This window comes from Labrus bergylta, chromosome 11 (assembly GCF_963930695.1).
Source record: "Labrus bergylta chromosome 11, fLabBer1.1, whole genome shotgun sequence".
Classification (NCBI taxonomy): domain Eukaryota; kingdom Metazoa; phylum Chordata; class Actinopteri; order Labriformes; family Labridae; genus Labrus; species Labrus bergylta.
In genome coordinates, this window is record NC_089205.1 from 17,878,900 (window position 1) to 17,900,471 (window position 21,572).

General features: G+C 41.2%; 1 protein-coding gene across 2 annotated transcripts in view; it reads left to right on the forward strand.

The window, feature by feature from the left end:
* grik4 (glutamate receptor, ionotropic, kainate 4) overlaps positions 1-21,572 on the forward strand; it is a 237,777-nt gene that overhangs the window by 187,724 nt on the left and 28,481 nt on the right. For both annotated transcript variants that reach the window (XM_065960396.1, XM_065960395.1), the window contains exons 9-11: positions 1,657-1,818; positions 5,054-5,206; positions 6,170-6,274. In XM_065960396.1, the coding sequence (XP_065816468.1) occupies positions 1,657-1,818; positions 5,054-5,206; positions 6,170-6,274 (420 nt within the window). The remainder of the gene's footprint in view (positions 1-1,656; positions 1,819-5,053; positions 5,207-6,169; positions 6,275-21,572) is intronic.

Here is a 21,572-nt window from a genome sequence, read left to right on the forward strand (position 1 = left end):
AGAAAACACTGGTTTACAACAGGTTCCTACTCTGCAGCACATAAAAAATACAAAGATCACATCAGACACAAGACACAACCAACAATCAGAGTTAACAGCAACAGAATGGGGGGGGGGGGGGGGGGGTGTATCTGAAACATATTAGTTAAAATGTGATTGCAGGTTTGTCCATTCATCAGTTGGTGTTTATATGCCTGATTGACATGCATCACTGATGTTGTTGGCCTGATATAATGAGGGACCTCAGTTCAGATTTTAGTGTATGTATGAAAGAATGACCTCTGACCAAAGCTGTTTTTGTAAACCGGTACTGGGATTAATGCTTGGGAGAGTGATCTAGTGATGCATTCCTGATTTGTGTTGAATCTTGGAACTAGAGCACAAAGTGCTGGAGACGAGTTGTTGCAATAGATCTGATGGTAAAACTTAATGCCGTGAATGTTTCTACAATTCGAGTTAGTAATATCTGACTTGCCTAATCCCCTCTCGTCCATTTTCCTCCAACAGATGAAAAAATAAATGTTTTTTTCTGTTGCTGCTCTGCTGAACCTTAGACCTTAAAACCTTTGATATCTCCAGGAGCCTGCCAATATTTCTATTTGACTCAATAAAATATGCATTTTTGCCTGTTCGTTAAAATTTTGTTTTGGCCTTATGTGTGTAGTCAGTACCACCCTTTAGGTGGGTTCTTACTTTCATGGCAAGAGGTCTTTGGGAAGTGTTGGCAGCTTTGATCTTTTTTATTAGAATAACAATTTTCATCCCTTTAAATGTCTATACACGCCTCTGAGTGTATTTTCCAACTAGTTGACCATTAATGCATCTAAACTTTGTTTCCATTTTTTCTCCCTACACACTCAGCTGTGCCAGCTGGCCTGACAACAACCCGATGTCATCTCATGCCTCTTTCCATCTAAACCACAGATTTATCTTTTCTCTCCCCTCTTCCACCCACCACCACGTCTTATCTTCGGAGTTTCTTGCTTCGATGACACCTCAATTAGCCTTCAGGGGATGTCCGTTGTCCGTCACACCCCCATCTCCCTTCCTTTCTGCTCATCCTCATCTCTACAATTACCTGTCCCTTGTCAGCTGTTCCCCGGGTGTTAGGAAGAGTTTTATGTCCCTGGAGCAAGAAAGCCAAATAGCAATTACTTTTATTTTTCTGTCATTCAACCTGGATCATTTCAATATGCCTCAGATTTCTGTTTCAATTTCAAAGTCTCTGCATTCTTGTTTATTTTCTTCTATTTCCTGTCTTCAATTACTCTCAGGTGTTTCTGTTTGTCTCTCTAATTCTAGCCCCTTTGCAATCCAATATTCATACTTAGACTTGGGGATGCATTTGCTGATGCAAAATGCATGGTTTTGTGCACTGATGTGTAGCTAAATGGATTGAATTGACAAATTGCTCTAGCCTTCTAATGTCAATCACCTGGAAAAATGGAAGTAATGAAAACTAAATGAGACAGATGGAATCAGATGTAAACATGATTGATTAACATATGCCATTTGTACCTTGTCAATAATTCAATATTATTATTCTGTGTAATTTAAAGTAGACCATGACAGTTTGTATGACAGCTCTCATGTAGGTCAGCAGCCAATAATCTGTTTCTCTCCGCCTGTCTCTCTCCCTCTCATTTTCCCCTGCAGGAATTCTCTTTACTTCAGCTGGACGATGTGGTGGACCAACGAGTCAACATAGTCGGTTTTTCAGTCTTCAACAAAACACATCCCTTCTTCCAGGATTTTGTGCTAAGCCTAAACCGCTCCTGGCAAGAGAACTGTGACCATGCACCCTTTGCTGGCACCCCAGTAAGTGTACACAACACACACACACACACATATACAAACACAAATGTGATCCTACACACAGGGAAGAATAAGGTTAGCAATGCAAACCTTTTTGAACCTTTTGTGATGTTGGAGCAACCTGGCACCAAATTTTCCTCCGAAATGAATAAGTTCTATCTTATCTTGTCTTTTTTTATTTCCTTGCCAAGTCCAAATTGCCCTCTTAGACGTTACTCTTTTAATATACAAACAAAACATCTGAATGTTAATATACAGCGCTGACATTTCTTCAGTTAACTGCTATACTTGCAGGTTATGCTTTAGGCAGTTATTGTTTCCCAAACAGCTCATTAGCAGAGTCTGGCACCCTCTGTATTACATTTAGAATTGCCTTGTCTTCGCTAAATGTGCTTCAGAGGAAAAGGGGAAGTTAAAGAGCATCCGCCTTTAAATCATCCGGTGTCCTAACCACAACTTGTTCAGCTTTGAACTTCTTTGTTGTCTTTTCTTCAATGTTTTAAAAAGTGTGCTCAGCATAATAAATGTCATGACTTCAAAACACAGCCTCAAAAAAGGGAAGCTACAGTTTACATAAAAATGACTTAAGGCTGTTGCATGCTTGTATTTAACTCGGCAAAGATATGAATCATACCCTTTATGACTCACTCACAGTACACAGAAAATTGGTCCCCATTGTTGACCATGTTACCATTTCTAGCCTAACAATCTTAAAAGTATTTCATAAGACAGGCTTATCAGATTGAATGACCCAGTGTGTGCCACCTATTTCCAAATGACCTCTTGTAAATAAGACCCGATTTCACAAGTATTATGTGGCTCCCCATTAATCTCTCTCAAGGCTAAGCTGTCGCATCCATTTCTCCAAAAGTGTCCCTCGTAAAAAACTGTAACTTAGAGTAACAAGATTTACTTCACCCGCCATTAGATTAACTTCCTGTTTGCAGAGATCAGCAAAGAAAAGTTAACTGAATAATTTTTATCATATAAACCAGTTGGTTGAATCTTCTCTTCATATATACCGTATTAAAACATTGTTGTTTTTTACATTATGTACTTGTTAGGAAACAAATTATACTTACAGTATGATTTTGTATCCATATTATATCTTAACTAAACAGTGTAGAGAAAAAACATTAACCTTATTGTCTACATAACCATGAAGTCAAACGTGTATACTTGGACTGAACTTCTTCAAGGAAATTAAACATTTTCTTTCACTTTTTTATCAAACTTGTTTTATGTAATTAGATATAATTGCCAACAGATAAAAGAACAGCACATCTTGGTGCAGTTCTTTATTTTGCTTAAGGGCTTCATTAGAAACCAGAAATGAAGCAAGTCGATTAAAGAATAAACCCTTCTCTCTGTTTGAAGTCATTATAAAAAAATCACCCTCTTCTTCTTCACACCAGTTGGCCACTGAATCAGGTAAAGAATAGTTTGAAAGCAGCATTAAAATAGGGCTGTGTTCTGTGCACAGCAGGTCACTCAGATACGTCTAAGCCTGCAGCAATTAGGACTTGTGACTAATTAGCTAATAACTAGAGAGAATAAAGGCTGATGGAGGCAGAGCAATACAGTGATTCACTCATTTAGACACGCACAAAGATAATGTGCTGTAGTTTCATTAACAGTAATTAGGTCTGGAGGAAATGTATCTGTGGGGCTCACATATAGGGAAAATGCATACAAGTGACCTCTTTACATATAGAATTTAATCAGGGAGAAAGCAGGAAGCTGCCAGTAAAGAGGGTAAATCAAACAAAGTACCCCCCCACCCACCCACACACACAAGCCCAAGTTCTAGTCCTATCTGAGACAAAAATATCAGAAGGTCCACAAGATGTGACAGTATTTGTGTTTGAGAACTTCAAACAGAACCGAAGGCTGAAAGGTTTTTGCTGCAATATTAGAATTTGTTAAACAGGCCTGAAAATATTAAAAACAACACAAGCCGAGTTTCAGACAAGCTGCCGAATGTTGACTCTAGTCGCTTCATGAAAAACATCTGGAGATAAACTTGAGCATCAAAAATCTTTAAAATGTACACATTGAAAGTTTGACCTGACGGAGCAGCCTTTCTCTTTCTCAGCTGTCAATATACTTGATGTACCATTACTAGTAATGGTGAAGTAGTGAATGACTTTTAGAAGCAAAACTTAATTATGTATGTCTGTGATCAGGCTTCATTAATTGTATCTCTTTTAAGTTGTAACTGTATGTTTTAAACCTGTGGATTATTGATGCTTAGAGAAAGAATGTAAGCAATAAAAAAAGATGGCAAGGAAGACAGACTGGAAGTGTGAAATAATAATGTGTTAACTCATGACATTATCGGTCTTATGTTGGAGAAATTATCCGACAAGAGTGGAATATAATCAGAATAGCTGTAGTAACATTTACTTGTCTGTGTAATATTTCATGCAGTGTGTAAAACCTAAAGGGCATCAACTCGTACTTGTAATGTCTTCACGGGCTGTTTGTCTACACCATATTGCTCTTAATGTGCAATCCACCAATTATTGTTTCCAATTAAAGGTTGTAGCACATTATCGTCTTAAAGTTTAATGGCCTAGTAGCTCTCTTTGTTTTCCAAAATGTATAACTGTGACAATATCTCTCAGTCCTATATAAAGACATCAGTTTGTTTGGTTTATTTACACAGATGTACAGCAGACAAGCCAATTCATCTCTTCCCATAACTTTTGGCCAAGCCATAATGAATTTAAACAAATGTACATAGCAGGATGCAGAGTTAGTGACAATGAGCACGTTTGTACAGGGGGTGGGATGAGAGGCAAAGCAGCCTTTTTCCACAGTTTTCTGGCCCCTGCTGAGAGAGGTGGGCGGTAATTGGAATGGTCAGGGTGTGCCAGCTTCATTGGGGAGAAGAGAAGGAAGGACAGAGTCTCTCTGAGAGAGAGAGAGAGAGAGAGAGAGAGAGAGAGAGAGAGAGAGAGAGAGAGAGAGAGAGAGAGAGATGGTTTCAATGTTGTCAGCAGATCAGAGTCTTTCTAATGATCTGATGGAATAATCTCACTTCTACTCCAGGGATAAGTTAACCCCTTACTGACTGCTAACCACTGACATGGCAAACTTGCAGTCTGTGTGCTTGAAATATTTGCTGTGTGTGTGTGTGTGTGTGTGTGTGTGTGTGTGTGTGTGTGTGTGTGTGTGTGTGTGTGTGTGTGCGCGCATGTTGTATTCACCTCCTTCCCTCCCTCTCCCTGTGCAGCTCTCCTCAGCTCTGCTCTTTGATGCGGTGTACGCGGTGGTGGCAGCCGTCCAGGAGTTGAACCGAAGCCAGAATGTTGGTGCCACTCAGCTCTCCTGCAAGTCCTCCAAGATCTGGGAACACGGCACCAGCCTCATGAACTACCTGAGGATGGTAAGACTGCCTCTGCTGGAAGCCATAAACATAGACGTCAGGGCCAGTACTACATGTACTTACCTTTAGGGATCATTTTGGGAAATTTGGTTATGTACTCTCTTGAGGTAGATTGACAGTATGGATACCGCTCTGAAGTTTGTACGGTAAAGACAAAACTGTCGCCAGCAGGCATTTAGCTTAACTTAGCATCAAAGATATTTGGTTATATTGTTATCAACTGAAAGTCTGGGCTTCTGAAAATTCAATAAACTCATGAGAAAAAATCAATAATGACCTTCTCCATGAGCTTGACCGTCTGAGATTATCTACTTATTTCTGTTCCCTGACCCTCTTGAAGTTCCGAATTGGAGAGTAGAAAACAAAATAAATAAAAATAGGTATATACCTGTACAGTACATTTTAAGCTGCTACTAGCAGCCAGTAAGTCTTCATAAATGAAACTGATTCAGATCTTCTAACCTAACCTTCGCAAGAAAGCAAAGTCAGTTAGTTTTCTGCCACTCTTGCTTGCAGCAACAAGAATAACAGGAAAAACATAATTAGACAATATCAGATGGCTGCGCACGTAATATTCTGTAGCCTGTGCTGTCATCTTTGTTAATGATACAGGCTCTATCCATAAGGTAAGTTTATTTCATCTCTATGTAATCCTGTGAGACTAAGAATGAAGGAGAGACAAAGATGAGCTGTCAGTGAATAAAATGTTTTATCCTGTTAAAGAGAAAATGATGTATTATCAAAGTACTTAAGTGTGACATGTGTTTGATATCACACTGTTTGCCTTAATGATTAATGTCTCTCCTATTTTGCTCTATTTGATAAATAACCGCCTCATCCATGTGTTTTTTTATTGTGCCCTGCAGTCATGTTGATGATAGGTGCAGCTTAGGAGAAAGCAGGATGGGTTACTTGGTGAGATTTTTTAACATGTTGCTCTCTCTCTCTCTCTGTTTTGGACAGGTAGAATTGGAAGGTCTAACAGGCCACATTGAATTCAACAGCAAAGGCCAGCGGTCTAACTACGCCCTGAGGATCATGCAGAACAGCAAGGAAGGACTAAGGCAGGTAAAGTAACTCTCAGTCTAACAGATGTATTGTTGGTGCTGTCGGCCCCAACATCAGAACTGCCTCGCCACAACATAAAGTTTATGTGAGTGGCTCAAAAGAATTGATGTGTGAATTGGTTGTATTTTTGAAGTTGCTCGCACCTCTATTTTCATTGACCATAATACACTTGTTATTGCTGAACACAAAGCTCGTGAGCACAGTCCAGATCTCAGCAGGGCACTCCTGCTGTCAAATGTTACACTTGCTGTCTTTATAGCAGAGATGTAAGTCAAACTGGATCTTACAGCAGGGAGCTGTGATAACACCCGCTCAACAGACTTTTATAGAAACAATCCCTGTTACTCACTGGAGTCAGTGCCAAGGTGCAAGAGAATAAAGTCAAATGTTAGGGCATGTTTTTACTGACACAACATTTCGGTTAGAACAGAGCTTTGTAGGTTACTTGTCTGCTGCTTCATTATTTTTACAGGCATGTCTTTAACTTGTGATTTAAATTATTTGAGGTTGATATTCTAAAAGGCATCAGTAATTCTATATAACTTTTAATTGTCTATTCATATATCATCAAGTATTTGTGGGTTGTGTTTATCAATACTCATGACAATTTTGCTGCAGGGGATGCTGGGATATCAGGCTTTCCTACAGCGGCGTTTTTATTGTGCTCTTTTGTTAAGTGAGAATACTCAACACTGACCACTAGTCCTTTAAGTCTACTTCCTCATCCACCCTGATAGATATTTGAAACTGATATCTCCTGAGATTTCTTTGCTAAACTTTGGCACCAAGGAGCATTATTTCAAATGCTTACGTTTCATTAAATTTGAACAGGATAACGAAGACTGGAAGTAGACTGTAATTAAATGTAGGTGACAAAAGGCTTTCGGCAGGTTCGAGTAATGAATGGCTTGCAGAAGAACTAGTGTTATTATACTCTGCAATGGGTTTATTTCCTACTTTGGAAACCTGCGACCAAGAGTTCAGCCAAACGAGACAAGAACATCCAAAAGTGTTTTAGGGAAAAGCTGTTTGGGCAAATCGATTGCTCGATACGCTCCCATCCATCAACAGCATCTCCAAATGCTCCAGTGGAGCTGAGCCGTCACCAGCAGTAAAACTCTGAGGTTGATTACCCAGGAAGAAAAAAAATAAAGGTTGGTAGAGAGTAATGGATTGTTGGCGATAAAAAGGTTCAAAGATAAAGATTAGCTCAAAAGTAGCAGAACCCCTGGATAGCAGAGTGATAGTGATGTGGATCAGGAAAGAGAATGTTGCTGTGGTTGTGTATGTTTTTATTTAGGTAAGCCATTTTTAAAATAAAATGTATAAAGTATGAAGAACAAGCCTTTTTGTATGAGTCAACTTTTCGTATATTGATGTGTTTAGATAGATATTGCTCAGTATTTTCCAGAGCCTTTAATCTCGTTTATAAAATTCAGCTTTGTGTCACGAACTGGCTCAAAGTAAGTGACAAAGGAATGGTATCACACATGAAACAAGGTTTCAAGAAAGTTAATTTATGATCAAACTAAAGTGAAAACAATGTCACGGCAAACACAACCCTGGGATTTTTATCCTTGTCTAGGGCTTCCAGGCGTCTGCTGTCCGCGGCATAATTGTTTGTGGCCGCCAACTAAGGTAAGGGAGACGGACCTTACCTGTTGCAGTCTTCTCTCGGCGCGACGATGCGTCACTCTCTGGACCAGCTCACTCTGCTCGGTTCAAACCAACGCTTTTCTCCGTCGGACGACAGTTCAATATTTAACACAAAGCGCGCGACAATAACTCAAAAGGCTTATTACGAAGAACACGGGAAGGCACAGACGGACTCTCGTCCAACTGCCACGAAGCCTCTCACATTCCCAAACATTTGTGTCACGCACACCTGCCCGCCTTTGCTAATCAAGACGTTGGCTCCCCAGACATTGGCTGTTCGACCATGCAGGAAGGCCCGCCCCCCTAACTAGCTTGACAGCCATGCCGTACCACCTATCAGGGACAGTGTTGCTGTAACGACAATCATAATTATGTAAATCAGTCATGAATGCAATGTATGGGTGAGTGTAGTGTTGTAGAGTGCAAACAAAAGCAAACCAGCTGGTGGAGGCCTGGGAGAAAGAGAGGAGAGACACAAGTTAGAGTGGAAGCCACTTATAAGCAGAGTCCTGATGGACTCAGGTGTTCCCAGTTGGACTAATGGCCTTCCTGACTCCACCTACTGTCTGACAAGCCAGGAAGCCAAACAAATACAGACAGAGGGCAGGACGTCACAAAGCTGTTACAATGTAAATAAAAAAATGAACACAATTATGTTGCCCCTACATGATTGTCTGAGGGCGCGGTCACACTGGCAATCCATACTGTGCCCAAGCATGCTTCACCTCTAAAGTCTAGTTTGTTTGACCAGTGAGACTGCTCCGTGCCGTATTCAGGCACGGTACACTTCCTTGGCCAAGAAACACACTAGAAGAATTGCCCCTACAACTCTGCCTCTTCACGGCTCTCAAACAGCCGACAATGAAAGGAGATTCCACCTGACTTTCTGCTTGAAATACTCTATACTCTGTTTCCTGTTCTAAATATTTCACTTTTCATCTTAAGGCCTGATGTTTGATGTGACGTGATAACTGTAATCCCTTTAGTTTGTGCTTTTCATGGTGCAATACAAAGTTCACCCCCCCCCCCCCGCCCCCCGTTTCTCACTCTGACAGTTGTGTTGTGCTTTTCCCTGCTGTTGGGATTATTGTGTTTTTCTGTCACTTCATGCTACATTATGTATGATGGCTTTAATTTATCCATAATCCAACAAACAAACACCATTCTGCTGTAGTAGATAACTTTATCTGTGCGTCTTTATCGGCAGCATTTTTGGTAGTTATTGTGCTACTATTATGATGCACACAGCTTCACAGTACAGAGATGAATACCTGAGTTTCACACCTCTGTTTTAAAACATTTGACCCTTTCAATCGGGATGATCTTCATGACAGAACAGATCAAGTTTCAGCCTGAATGTGAGAGAAATCTGACCTCAGCGATCAGTGACGAGTAAGATAGCCGCATATCTGCCTTTATTAACCTTGTCTGCGTCTCCCCATGTCCCCTCTATACACTGGCACCGGGCCAGTCAACAGAAGGATAATGCTATCAGGTCTAATGTGATGATTTCAAGCAGAAGTATTATAAAGCAGCCCTGCCAGTTATGGTAATGGGGAGAGGGAAGGTGCTACATGGATGGAATGGGATGGGATGGGGGAGTTGTTTGTTTTGTTGAGTAACACCTCTCACATGCTGCTGGGTTTGGACTGCTGCAGCTAGACAGACACTGGAGGTGCCAGGGCTTTGGCAGGGTTAAGGAAGGTGGCTCACTGCCCACACACACACACACACACAAACAGAGTTTTGGCAGAATATTTTCAACTGAAAAACACACACACACACACACACACACACACACACACACACTCACACAAAGTCACACCTTTACAAACAGAGTTTTGGCAGAATATTTTTAACTGAAAAAATGTAACTGGTAATTCAGGTCTTTTGTTTGGCTAACATTGGGTAGTAGGATCATCATGAACTACATCAGCACTGTCTCACCAGTCAGTGCAAATTTAGAGAGGGCGCTTTACAAAAAGTAACTTGAATAAAAGGACAATAATATCTTCCATCAACTTCAACACTTTTTGTGGGCAATGGGGCATTTTGTTTATAGCGGCCAATATCCGTTTTTCCACCCGCCTTCTTCTCTCTTTCCTTGGTCGATAGCACCCACCATTCCCTCATCTCAGGCTCTTTATTCTCGCTATAGATCTTCTCACATGTGTGAGCATCACCTCCTAAGGGGTTCAACACTCTGCAGTCAATCATGATCACAAATTAAATGTCTCTGTCAAACATTGAAATATGTCCTGGTGATCTTTCTGTTCCATCTTTCTGTTTATTGATCTGTTGGACTGTATCAGTTTGTCTGTTTATCAGTTTGTTGGTTTGTCTATACTCAATTTAGTGCCATCACAGGTTGTGTTCTGCACAACTTTATGACCTTTTTAAAATTTGATTAGTAAAGAGCACCAGTCATTGGAAAAACGTATTAGCTTGACTAGAGTATTAATCATTCCTTGTGCTTTATTGTTCTTAACAAGCCCTGCTTTCATGACATCTTTGTACTTTGTATATATTGATTCGGCGACCGCGTGATATTTCTGTCCCAGTCTGTGAATTCACCTTGCAATGGGTATTGTGGAAGCACCATATGTAAACAACGGGAGCTCCACATATACACACAGTCAGACATGCACACACACACACACATGTTCTCTCTCGCTGTCCCCACCGATCTCGTCTCAGCGCTGTAAAGCCTCTCTTACTATCTCTGACGGTCAGTGAGTATCAATGCGTCTGCACAGTTTCTGTTCATCCTGTGCAGCATTGATCTCAGACATGAAATCAAGCGTCCATTTAATCCAAATACTAATTTAGAGGTTTTGATGTTGCCATTGTGGCAGCTTGAATGTTTTATTAATGCATTTTATTCAGATCGTCAAATCACAAATCCTGACAACAATCTTTTGCTACTTTTTTTAGTTTCATCTATCATTGTTGAATTATTCAAAAGGGAATTTTAACCAAGTCTGGTCAGTGTTTAATGTATCACAGTGGGAAATATGCATAATATCATCTTAAAATGACCCATGTAGAACTTTGCAGAATCATTTCTGATGAAACTTAAGTTAGCCAACCTTATTCTTAGAATATAATACAGCTGCATGACGCAATATTCTTTATTTGTTCGGTTTTGGCAGGCAAAGTGAATTTCCCAGCTGCTCCCGCGTTGGCAGCCAGTTAGGCCAATGATGATGGTGTAATAAGTTGGCAAAGCATTGTCTAATGGCCTGGCGGAGGCACCACCATGCACCTGTAACCAACTACAATAATCAGATGAGGCAAGAGAGGCAGGTGGAGTGAGAGAGAGAGAGACATAGAGAGAAGAGAAAAGAGGACAAGAGGATGACATGTGGAAAGTAAATGAGACAGAAAGGGTGAGCGAGGACAAAAGGGATAGGAAGCGACGATGCAAAAACAGCCATAAAACTAGAAACAGTAAAACGGTATTTCTGCATGTCAGATAACAGCTGGGGCACTACTATAGTTGTCACTACACCGTACATTAAAGGCAATAACATTGACCTTAACACTTATTCCTCAATGAAATGACTAAGCGTATTATAATAAAGAAATAGGCTGTAATCCTTTATATCCTGTTACCACGTCTATTAAAAAACAAGTTCAATGAGCGAGATAAAGGAGCCTATTAGGAAGAACTGTCTTAGCTTGTGTGTGTGAGAGTTGATGTTTTTCTGACTGAAAAATCTCCAGATGGTGCAAACACCAGGGGTGCACTGTAAAACAGTATCATACTGGATTTATACAAATGGCTAATATAACTCAACCTGTTCCTGAACACACAGTCTGCTCTCTCCTCTCCGCAGACATCAAAGACGGAACAGTTTCCAAAACTCTACAGCCTTGTTGCAGGATTTGAATCACTGCATTTTCTGTCTGGGCTATACATGATAGCTGTTGTCTCTTTACTGTAAAAACCGGCTGTAGGACTTTTAACTGATCTGACATCCGTTCACAGTGGTTATATGCTGTCGGGCTAATGTGGGTGTTCCTCTGCATGCCTGTTTTTCATGTTTATACTTCCGTGTTTGTATTTGTGACAGTATTTGTTTGTGATGGGGTTGGTGCCAGCCCCCACAGCCTTCTTCTTTTTGGGTCTGCACGCAATCGCACACATCGAACCTGCCGCCATCTATGTATGTTCAGCAGATGCACAAGTCCTCCCAAAGTAAACACACTGCACCGCAGCGCACGCACATATTCTGACAGAGCAGCCCCAGCCTCTCTGTAGCCCCCCTACCTTCAGTACACTGGCCCTCATTTTCTGCATGAAGCCCACTGACAGCAGCATGCCTGTTAACTGGAGGAAGCTGTAAAATGAGTAATTATTGCAGTTGGCGATGGGCAATCTGTTGCCTGCTAAAACGCTAAGCTCTGTTGTGTGACTTTGCAGAGGAGAGGGTGCTATGTAAGCTGCGTCAGTGCCTACCTCTGTTTATGCGTGTGATCGTACATACTACATATATGTGCAATCATTTTGCATTGCAGGGGGCTGCTGGGGTGCAAAACACTTGGCCAGTTCCTGCAGAGAATAGAATCCCTAATTAAGTGTTCTAATGGAGGCACTTAATCATAGCTTTGCCATAGAAACAAAGAGGGAGAACAGGGAGAGAGAAAAAAACAGAGAAATATTTTTAGACAGAAAGTTGGTTGGAGGGACTGAAAGAGGCTACAGAGCAGGGAGGGGGTTGTGAGTAGGTTACAGCAGGATATATTGGCCAGAAGTGGAAAAGGCCAAGGGCCGATTCCAGCATGACTCAAAGCAAATTGTTCTCATTATCGAATCCACAGGATCTTGATACAATTGAGATGCACAGGAATAGAATTGGCTTTCACACTCTTAGCACGCTCCAAACATGTCTTTATGAAGCCTGAAAGGTTGGTGGCTACCATACTTGGAATTGAGCTGAACTCCAATAAAGGTCAAAGAAGCAGAAAAGTGTTTGAGGCATTTCTCTAGTGACCATTTACTGTAGTTTTCTAACTGAAGCTGTACATTCTTTCTCACTTAGTTTTATGCCATCTTGAAAGCCAGCTTCCCCCTAATCTAAACACTGCATACAAAAATATGTAGCATAATATATAACTTGAAGTGTGTTCTCATTTCTATTACTTCCACTGAAATGATAGAAAACCTTCTCCAGGCAAATGCACAAGCTGCCCAAACAGCCCCTGACAGATTTACTGAATTAGAAAGCAAGTGTCCTAACCACGTCCCTTTTATTGGCGTAGATTGCATTTGCTGCAGCATTAAGAGTGAGTTGCCTAAATACAAAGAACTGATTTAGTTTCTGTGTGTCAGGTGGATAAAACCCCCGCCATGTTCGACACAGCAGTCACATTCATTTGATTATTTTCCCTCCTGAATAGATTTTTACCTCTAATTCAGCAGCGGCAGCCACAGCTCAAAGCACTTGTTCCTCTGATGTAAATAAAAAGGAGCCTTGGCTGCAGTACACTTAATTTTAACCTTGGATATTGATTTCTTGATGGTGCTTTCCTCCCACACATTTTAGTCCCATGTTCTCATCTCTCTGCAGTTGTATACCCAAAGTGAGGCTTTCGAAGAAAATAATTGAAAAAAGTGTTAAATCATCCTGCCCTATCCCATCCTCTCCAATCTCTTGAATTATTATTTTTAGCATTTACAGCCTGATTGCTTTTTTTTTTTTTTTTTTTTTTTTTTTTTTTAAACATCAATCCCCAGGTGTCCTTGTGTCAAGGTCTTTAGAGGAGGAGCTAAGGAACGGAGGTAGTCCAGTAAGAGGAGACCTTTTTTTATCTGAATCTGCCTTCCTGTATCTGAGGGAACACAGAGTTCCTGGAATATCTCTCTCACACACACACACACACACACACACACACACACATACACTTGCATGCTTGTACACTGTTGCATGGGTACCACTTCAATTTGCAAGAAATGATTTGAGCGGTGTTATTTACACAACACTTTCTCCAGTTAAAAGGTGAATGTGCTCGTTCTTTTTTTTTTCTCTCTCTTTTCTATTGGATTTATTTATTACCTGTCAGCGCAGCCCCTGCGTTGATTACGACAATCTGCTTTTTCCTTCCTTCCCCACCCCTATTCTTTGCTACCAGCCCATCTCTGAGAACACTATTACTCCTGCTGCCCCTGCTGCTGCAGATGCAGATGCACTCAATTCAATTTCTCTGCTGCTGCAATGTGAGGGAGGGGAGGGGAGGGTGGGGACAGGTACAGCGAGGTAGAGGTGGGGGAAGGAGAAAAATGTAAGAGGATGAGAGGTGTTGGGTGGTGCACAGCAGGTCGACATATCCAACACTGCCTCCACCTTTTTTACTTTCCTTGAAGGGCATTATCATAGGAGCCCGGTGTAGCTCAGCACATCATGACATGGCTTGGATCTCTTTTTGTGCCTCAGGCTCCGGCAGAGATGAGTACATCTTAACCAGGTCTGATAGATGCACAGGGTCTTATATGCTAAAGCTACTGCCACTAAGGTGAGAGTGAGTTAAGAGACTGATGTAGCCCTCTGATCTCCTCCAGCTGAGTAGTTAAAACATATTTCCAACTTTGATTCGGTGTTAGTTCTTGTGTGAGAGAGTCTGAAAGAATTAGTGTGTGTCTGTATTAAAGCTGTGAAATTATAAACAATAGTTACAGCAAGTTTTATCACCCAAGACCTGGCAGTTTTAATCAGGTGTAAAGGTGCTCCATGTGGCCTCCTAAAACAAGTTGATCACTGCTGTACATAAATTCCTGGCCTGCAAATTGAGTTTTGCCATAAACCATTTTAAATGTGTCTTTAATCGTGTCAAGATTTAATAGGGCCTCATGGCAAGATTATCCCAGAAATTCCTTAAAAGGCCAGTGAAACAGAAAATCTATGTAAATAAAAGCCCTACATTGAGTAGTAAACAAAGAAGTATTGTAGAACTGACTATTTGGGGATAAAGAATAGATTGAAAATGTGCTATTTGCCAGCAGGGGAAAAGAAAATAGTCGTATAAAGTCTGTGTTTATTTGCCAGTATGAGTTGCAGCTGTATTATTTCACAGTAAATAACATTTGTGCCGGGGAAGTCGCAGCGTCTCTGAGGATTGTATGAGAGGATCGGGACTTTAAAACCAGCTGGATAAAGACTTCTTCTCTTACCTGGTGTCTTACAGAGTGTTTTATTTTATTCAGTGTTTCATCTATTGCTCGCCATAATCTGATTGCAATATTCAAGCACGTCAGCGCCGATTTTAGACCAAGTTTGAGTGTTTATCTTCACTATGTAGTTTGTGTTTCCAGCCACTGGATCTGCAGCTTGTCAGCACACATTAATGTCTGAGGAGCCTCCATTAAACACAGTTTCTCTTTCACCTTGTTTATTTGCCATCTTTTCCCCCAATTTCTGCCTCATTTGATGAAGATGACTTGAGGTGCCCTGTGCCTTTCCAGTGGGAAATTTAGATCTCGGTTTCAATCTTCGCGGAAAGTTCAAATTAAAAGTTTGAATTCAGTTTGAGCAATCTGTTCTGTCACTCTGTCAAACAAACCTTTGCATGGCCTGACCCTTTTTTACTTTTTCTTACTTGTTATCATATCGCCATTATATTCGGAGTGACAGAGTGTTGTGACGTAGCGAACTGTTATATAAAGTTTAAAAAGCCATGAGCCCTCTTGCTAATGTCAGTAACGCTCAGTCACAAAGCCTTGGATCACTTTATGAGTGTCTTTGTCTCCTGTGTTTTATTGCACATAAAGATGCCGTTGTTATTAGTTCTGTGCTGAGAGTGCTGCAGAAAGTCCTGGAGGTCGCAGAAGCTATGAATTTTAAGAAGTAAAAACTTGTCTGCTAGCAAAATACTCAAGTCATTTTTATTAAATTTCCTCTCATTTCATTTTCCTCAAATGGGGATGAATACCAATCACAAGTCATGAATGTAATTTAATTTATCACTTTTGAAGTATAATTAGAACGTCCGGCTTGATATGAATGGAATTGATTCTGACTATGAGGCCTTGTGCAACTTGTGCGTGCTTCTACTTTTTGAGCTAATCTGACCTGATGTTTTGGGTTTTTTTTGTCCCTTAAACTCACACGCCCAATACACAGCGTCATTTTCAGCAGGGATGTGAAGACTGTGTCAGCTGCAAGATACAGCTGCTGATATGAAAGTATCGGAAGGGGGAAAGCTGTGCTGCATTGTTTACAATTCATATTAGTAGCTTTTTGACATATTCTCCCTCAAGACCCTTTGTGGTTTGTTTGTTTTTTTTATCTTGCATGTTGATCGAGAGCCATGCAAAACCTCTGAGGGAATCTTAATTTGATGCAAAATGAAGTTTGAAGCAACTGCCTTCATTTTAAACCAATCACAACAGTGTTAAACATTTAAGAGTTAGTATGGGTATGCAAGCAAGTTTTGTGGCACCAGTCAATGCATATTCAATCATAACCAATAGAGATGTCGTATAACAACATTGGATGGGTTCAAACTAGAAATTAATGCAATCATACTGAATTATCTGTCAGCTCCAAGTTTAAAGTGTGTAACTACATTTTGAAACACATACAGAAAGTGTAGAGGCAGAGACTCACATCACCAGCGTACACACACCGGCATCCTGTGAGTGCCTCCACTACTCTCCTTTGTTTGGTCTCTCAGAGACGTGCAGCAGTCCCCTTTCCTCTTTTGTTTTTCTCAGTTTGCACTTTGCAGGCTGGAGATGGGGAATAGATCAAAAGCAGAATGGATGAGCTGTTTTGCAAGATCCCCCAGTCTTAACGGATTTCAAGGCTGGGTGAGACTGTGTATGTGTTGCTTGGTTGGATGTGTGTGTGAGATTGTGATTGTGTGTGTGTGTGTGTGTGTGTGTGTGAGAGAGAGAGATTGTGTGTGTGTGTGTGTGTGTGTGTGTGTGTGTGTGTGTGTGTGTGTGTGTGTGTGTGTGTGTGTGTGTGTGTGTGTGTGTGTGTTATATGCATGTACATGCAAATTTATGTGTATGTGCCTGAGTGCCTCTGTGCCTGTGTGCTGGCAAGTTTGCCTCTGTGTCTCTGTTTTCATCAGCCTGCAGAGTGCATCGTTGAATTCTACAAAGACTCCGGATATCTGTGTAATGTACAGAACAGACATACAGCGTAACTGTCATTGGTTCTTTCTTTTAGGTGCAAGCAGGCTTACAATGGAACTCTGTCATGTCAGATTCCTTCCATTCAATATTAGATTCATGTGATGATTAGATTTTCATTATCCACCAGGGTCAAACTTTTTCAGGTTAGAGAAGGAAGATTAAACAAACTTACAGTAATACTGCCTTGCAATGCGTACTTCTGCTAGCTGACCAAAGCAGATGATTGCACATGCAACTGATTTCTATTTATGGAGCCTCCCAGAATTCTGTGTAGGAGGTTGGAGCATTGTGTATTCATGCTGTGGGGTCTTCCAATTATTCCTTATCCATAAATCCACAAACCAGGCGTTGGTGCTTGTAATATCGCAGTCATGTCATCGACAATATTTGATTTTCTCCATATTATGTTAAAGAACAACGAAAAGTCGGAGTAGAAAAGAATCGCCTGGAGGAAATGAGTGAGCTGGGATTGGAGTACATGCCCTGAAAGTCCTGTTCTGTCATCTGTGTTTGAATGAGGTCTCCAATCAAATAGGACATTTGGATAGTCAGTCGTGTCCTGGGGGACACAGGATGAGCTGGGACTGTGGCTGCGAGTGCATCCATTGTTTGCTCTTCTCTCTAACAGGAATGGAGCACTCGGAGAACTCGCAGTGCTGCTTTGAGGAACAGTCGAAAGACCTCCTTCTCAACCCAGAACCTTTGTCTCTATATTACAATAGAACAAGCATTGCCATTATTTACCAAAATGCCAAATAACCCATGATTGTAAAGAATTACTGGATCTAATATAACACGCTGCATTTATGTGTATTTGAAAAAGTAACACACACAGACTTGACTGTTAGGTAACAAAAGCAGGAAATAATTGCAAGACAATTGCAAGAAAGTACTATTTTGCTTTTTTACTTCCATCACCTCAAAAGTCATGAGTACATCCGATCCTCTATTTGCTGTGTAGCAGTGCCAACCACCTACACAACATCCATGTATGTCTAGCTCCTGAAGTTTGCCTGCAGCAGCGCCCTGATCGTTCTCATCCCTGTGGTGATGAGTCATACCTCAGAGAGCTTCGCCATAAAGATGGCCCATTTCCCCACTCACTGTTCCATAGAGAAAACATCTATAACAGTTACACAGGAGAATACACCAGTACAGCGCCTCTGCCTGTGATTTGAACAATGTGATCTTTGTGAGGAAGAGTCGCGGTGCTCTAAATATAAATGTCCATAGTTTTGGTTTAACCAGACGTAACTGCTGATTCAACCGGTGGTAATGTGCACTGATGGGTAGAAACTGCAGTCACTTCAGCATATTTTCATCAAGCTAGGATGGCATTATGTTGCTATAAGAGCAATAAAAGTCCATTTTCAGAGGCCCACAAGGAAATCATGCCTCTGCATTACACACAGCCACTAACAGACACAGACACATACACACACACACACACACACACACACACACACAAAACATACACACATTTCTTCCTCCACTCCGACTCATTTGCACCACCTTGACACCCGAATGCTTTAGCCTCGGTGTAAGTGGGCTGTATGACATTATGTTTGATAATGGTAGCTATTGCTTCTCTCATATGATGGATGCTTCTGTCACAGTGCAGTCTCGCCACACCTTATTGGACACGGGCATTTTTCTGACAGGAAAATCAGCCAATCCTGACGCTTCAGTGAGCAGCCCCCCTAATCTTTTCTTCGTGCTGTAATTCCAGGTTGCAGAACGAGCCCTGGGTAATCTGTTTCTGGGTGTGTAGTTCCACTTGTTGTCACCTTCTCTTTCCCTCTCTTTCACTTGCTCGTTCTCATTATTTTGCATTCACATTAACTTTCACTCCGTCTCTCTCTATGTTTGTCACTCTTTTTCGGTCTCCCAGTTGCCTTCACTTTTTCTCTTGTTCTCTCTGCCTTATGTTCTGGCTCCCTAGCTGGCTGCTTCTCATTGATTTTCTTTCCATTTGCCAGCCACACGGCACCTATTCAGTAAGTGATTGACATTCCTCTGCATCTTTCTCTTTCTCCCTGTCTCTTCCTTTTGCTCCCTTCCCTATTCCCCTCTCTCTCTTATTATACCCTATTCTTCCTCCTGCCTCCCCGTTTCTCAGGAAAATAAATAGTGCACAGTGTTTGCGCACAGTCTAAACTTTGAAATCTGTTCCTAGATTCACTGGCTGCACTGCATCCTCGTTATTTCTTGTAATTGCAGCGTAAATACCAAATTAATGACACCACAAATGAGAAACTTCAAGTCACAGCTATTTATATTGTTGTACACAAACACGGTCTGGTGTACGGCAATATGCAGCTTTCTCTCTCTCTCTCTCTCTCTCTCTATGATAAAAGCTTACGAGTCTAATAGATTCTCGGGTAGCGCTACATGTGTAATGAGGTTTTATGCAATAGTTTAGCACTGTTGCCTCTCCAGGATTAATGGTTGGAGCTCCTTCAATATAAAGTGAGCACAACCTACAGAATTATTAACACAATGTGCTCCAAGGAAAGTGGCATGCAGGACTATTGATGTTCTTTCCTGGCCGTCAAAGTAATGGCAACAGTGTTACGCCATTTTTCATATGTCGTCACTTTAATTAGCTTTGTGTTGGTTTCTGTCTATAGCTTGAAGAAAGTCTGTTGTCATCTTTTTATCCTGTTTATCCTATATAATGAGTAGCCACTTGCTGCACAGATCAATAAGAAAAAAAGTGCAATTTATGCATACATTTTTAGAAAAAATAATTGCAACCTTTAAGGCTTTTAGTCGATTTGATAAATGTCACAGTGTTTTTGCTCTGGAACTTGCATTCCTGCTTACATTAGCTGATGTAAACCCCTTCCTTCCTAATAGTTGTACTGACTCAGACAGAATTGCTCTATTTTCTCTCCCACCCAGCTCGGAGAGAGTTGACGACAGGGCCACCAAAAGGCCAGTTCCTCCCCCGTCAGCATATGCTTCTTCCTCTCCCTTCCTGTTCACAGCTCCCTCGTCTCACTCTCCCTTCTCCACCATTTCTCTCCACCGCTGTCCGTGGGAAGGAGTCACGGTGCCACCTCATCCCATTACCCTCACAGTCACCCCCGTGCTCAGACCTCCAGTGACACCTGCTGAGCCCTGCCGAGCCACAGACCGCCACCTCCCGCCACCTCCACAGGCTCTGACAACTGATTGTGTACACTGATTGCTGAGCACCATATTTCACAGATCCTCTTTTTTTGGGTCGTGCTACAGCATGTTCACATTTTCTCCCTCTCTGTCTCCCGGGGGCGTCAGCAGCAGAGTGAGAAGCGTGTTGTGCAGGGAGAGCTGGGGAAAGCTAGTCTATTTGTGTGAGCAAGGTGCTGTTTCTCCCAACAAGTGCACCAGAGGAAATGGAAGGAAAGATCTTTTTGATCATACACTCTCAAAGGAAATCTTTGATTCTGGGAGCTCTCTCTTTTTTCAACACCCCACATCAGAATTCATCATCGGTGTTCGGAGATTTAATAGCTTCCAAATTTAGGCACTGATCAACATGAATGGGTGGAAGTCTCCTGAGGGTTTTGGCAAGTTAGCCCTGAAACCAACTACGACCAAGCCTGGAGAGCTTTGTTTACTGTGTGTTTCCTTTCTTTTTTTAATGAAACTTCAATCGCTGATCCTCAAACACTTCAAGCTCTTTTGTGTGACTCCAGCCAACAAGCATACTCCCACAGGTTTGCATGTAATCAGATAACTCATGCCAGAGAGGAGGATTGAATCACACCAATAATTCAAGCTAAATTAGAATCCATATTTCCCATTTACTCTTCGTATAGAATATTCCTAATGCAGGGAGTTGGATAATTATGAGCAGGGATCTTATATCTCCTCAGTCTGGCAATGTTTACATAATGAGTTGAAAGCAAATTACTTAAAAAAGTGTTTTTAATTGTTATATTATTTCCTTAAAAGCTGCACAGGATTCTTAGCAGGGTGACCTTTACAGCTCTTGACAAATGTATCCTATCTTAAATCATTACAGCAGATAGTTATCATCAATGGAAGTCACACAAACTAGTTAAAAGACGTACTGAACTGTTGGTGTTGATTATGATTAACCTGGTTATGGTCGATACAAACATACATAAACTTGCTTGGGAAGCCAACATGATAAAGGAAGGAACATTGTTTTCCTGATAACTCTGCCCTTATTGTGACACCAGCGTTGCATTACTCTTACCGTGTAATCACCAGCAAAGATATACCGCAGCTTAAAATGTGAATAATAAGGATCTAATAAGGCACACCAGAGCACAGGGGGAGGTTAAATTAGCAGTCTGTGGAGAAGTCGGAGCACTGTTCTGGTGTCAGAACTAAGAAAAACACCCTTCATTTTACTGCATTTTTTACTCTATGCTGTACCTGGAGAGATTTTAATAAGCTCCAGGGTTGCAGAATTTTCCCCACCATTAGAGGAGGTACGAAAAAAATCCTTCAAGGTCGGAGCATACAAATCATCAAGGTTTTTTT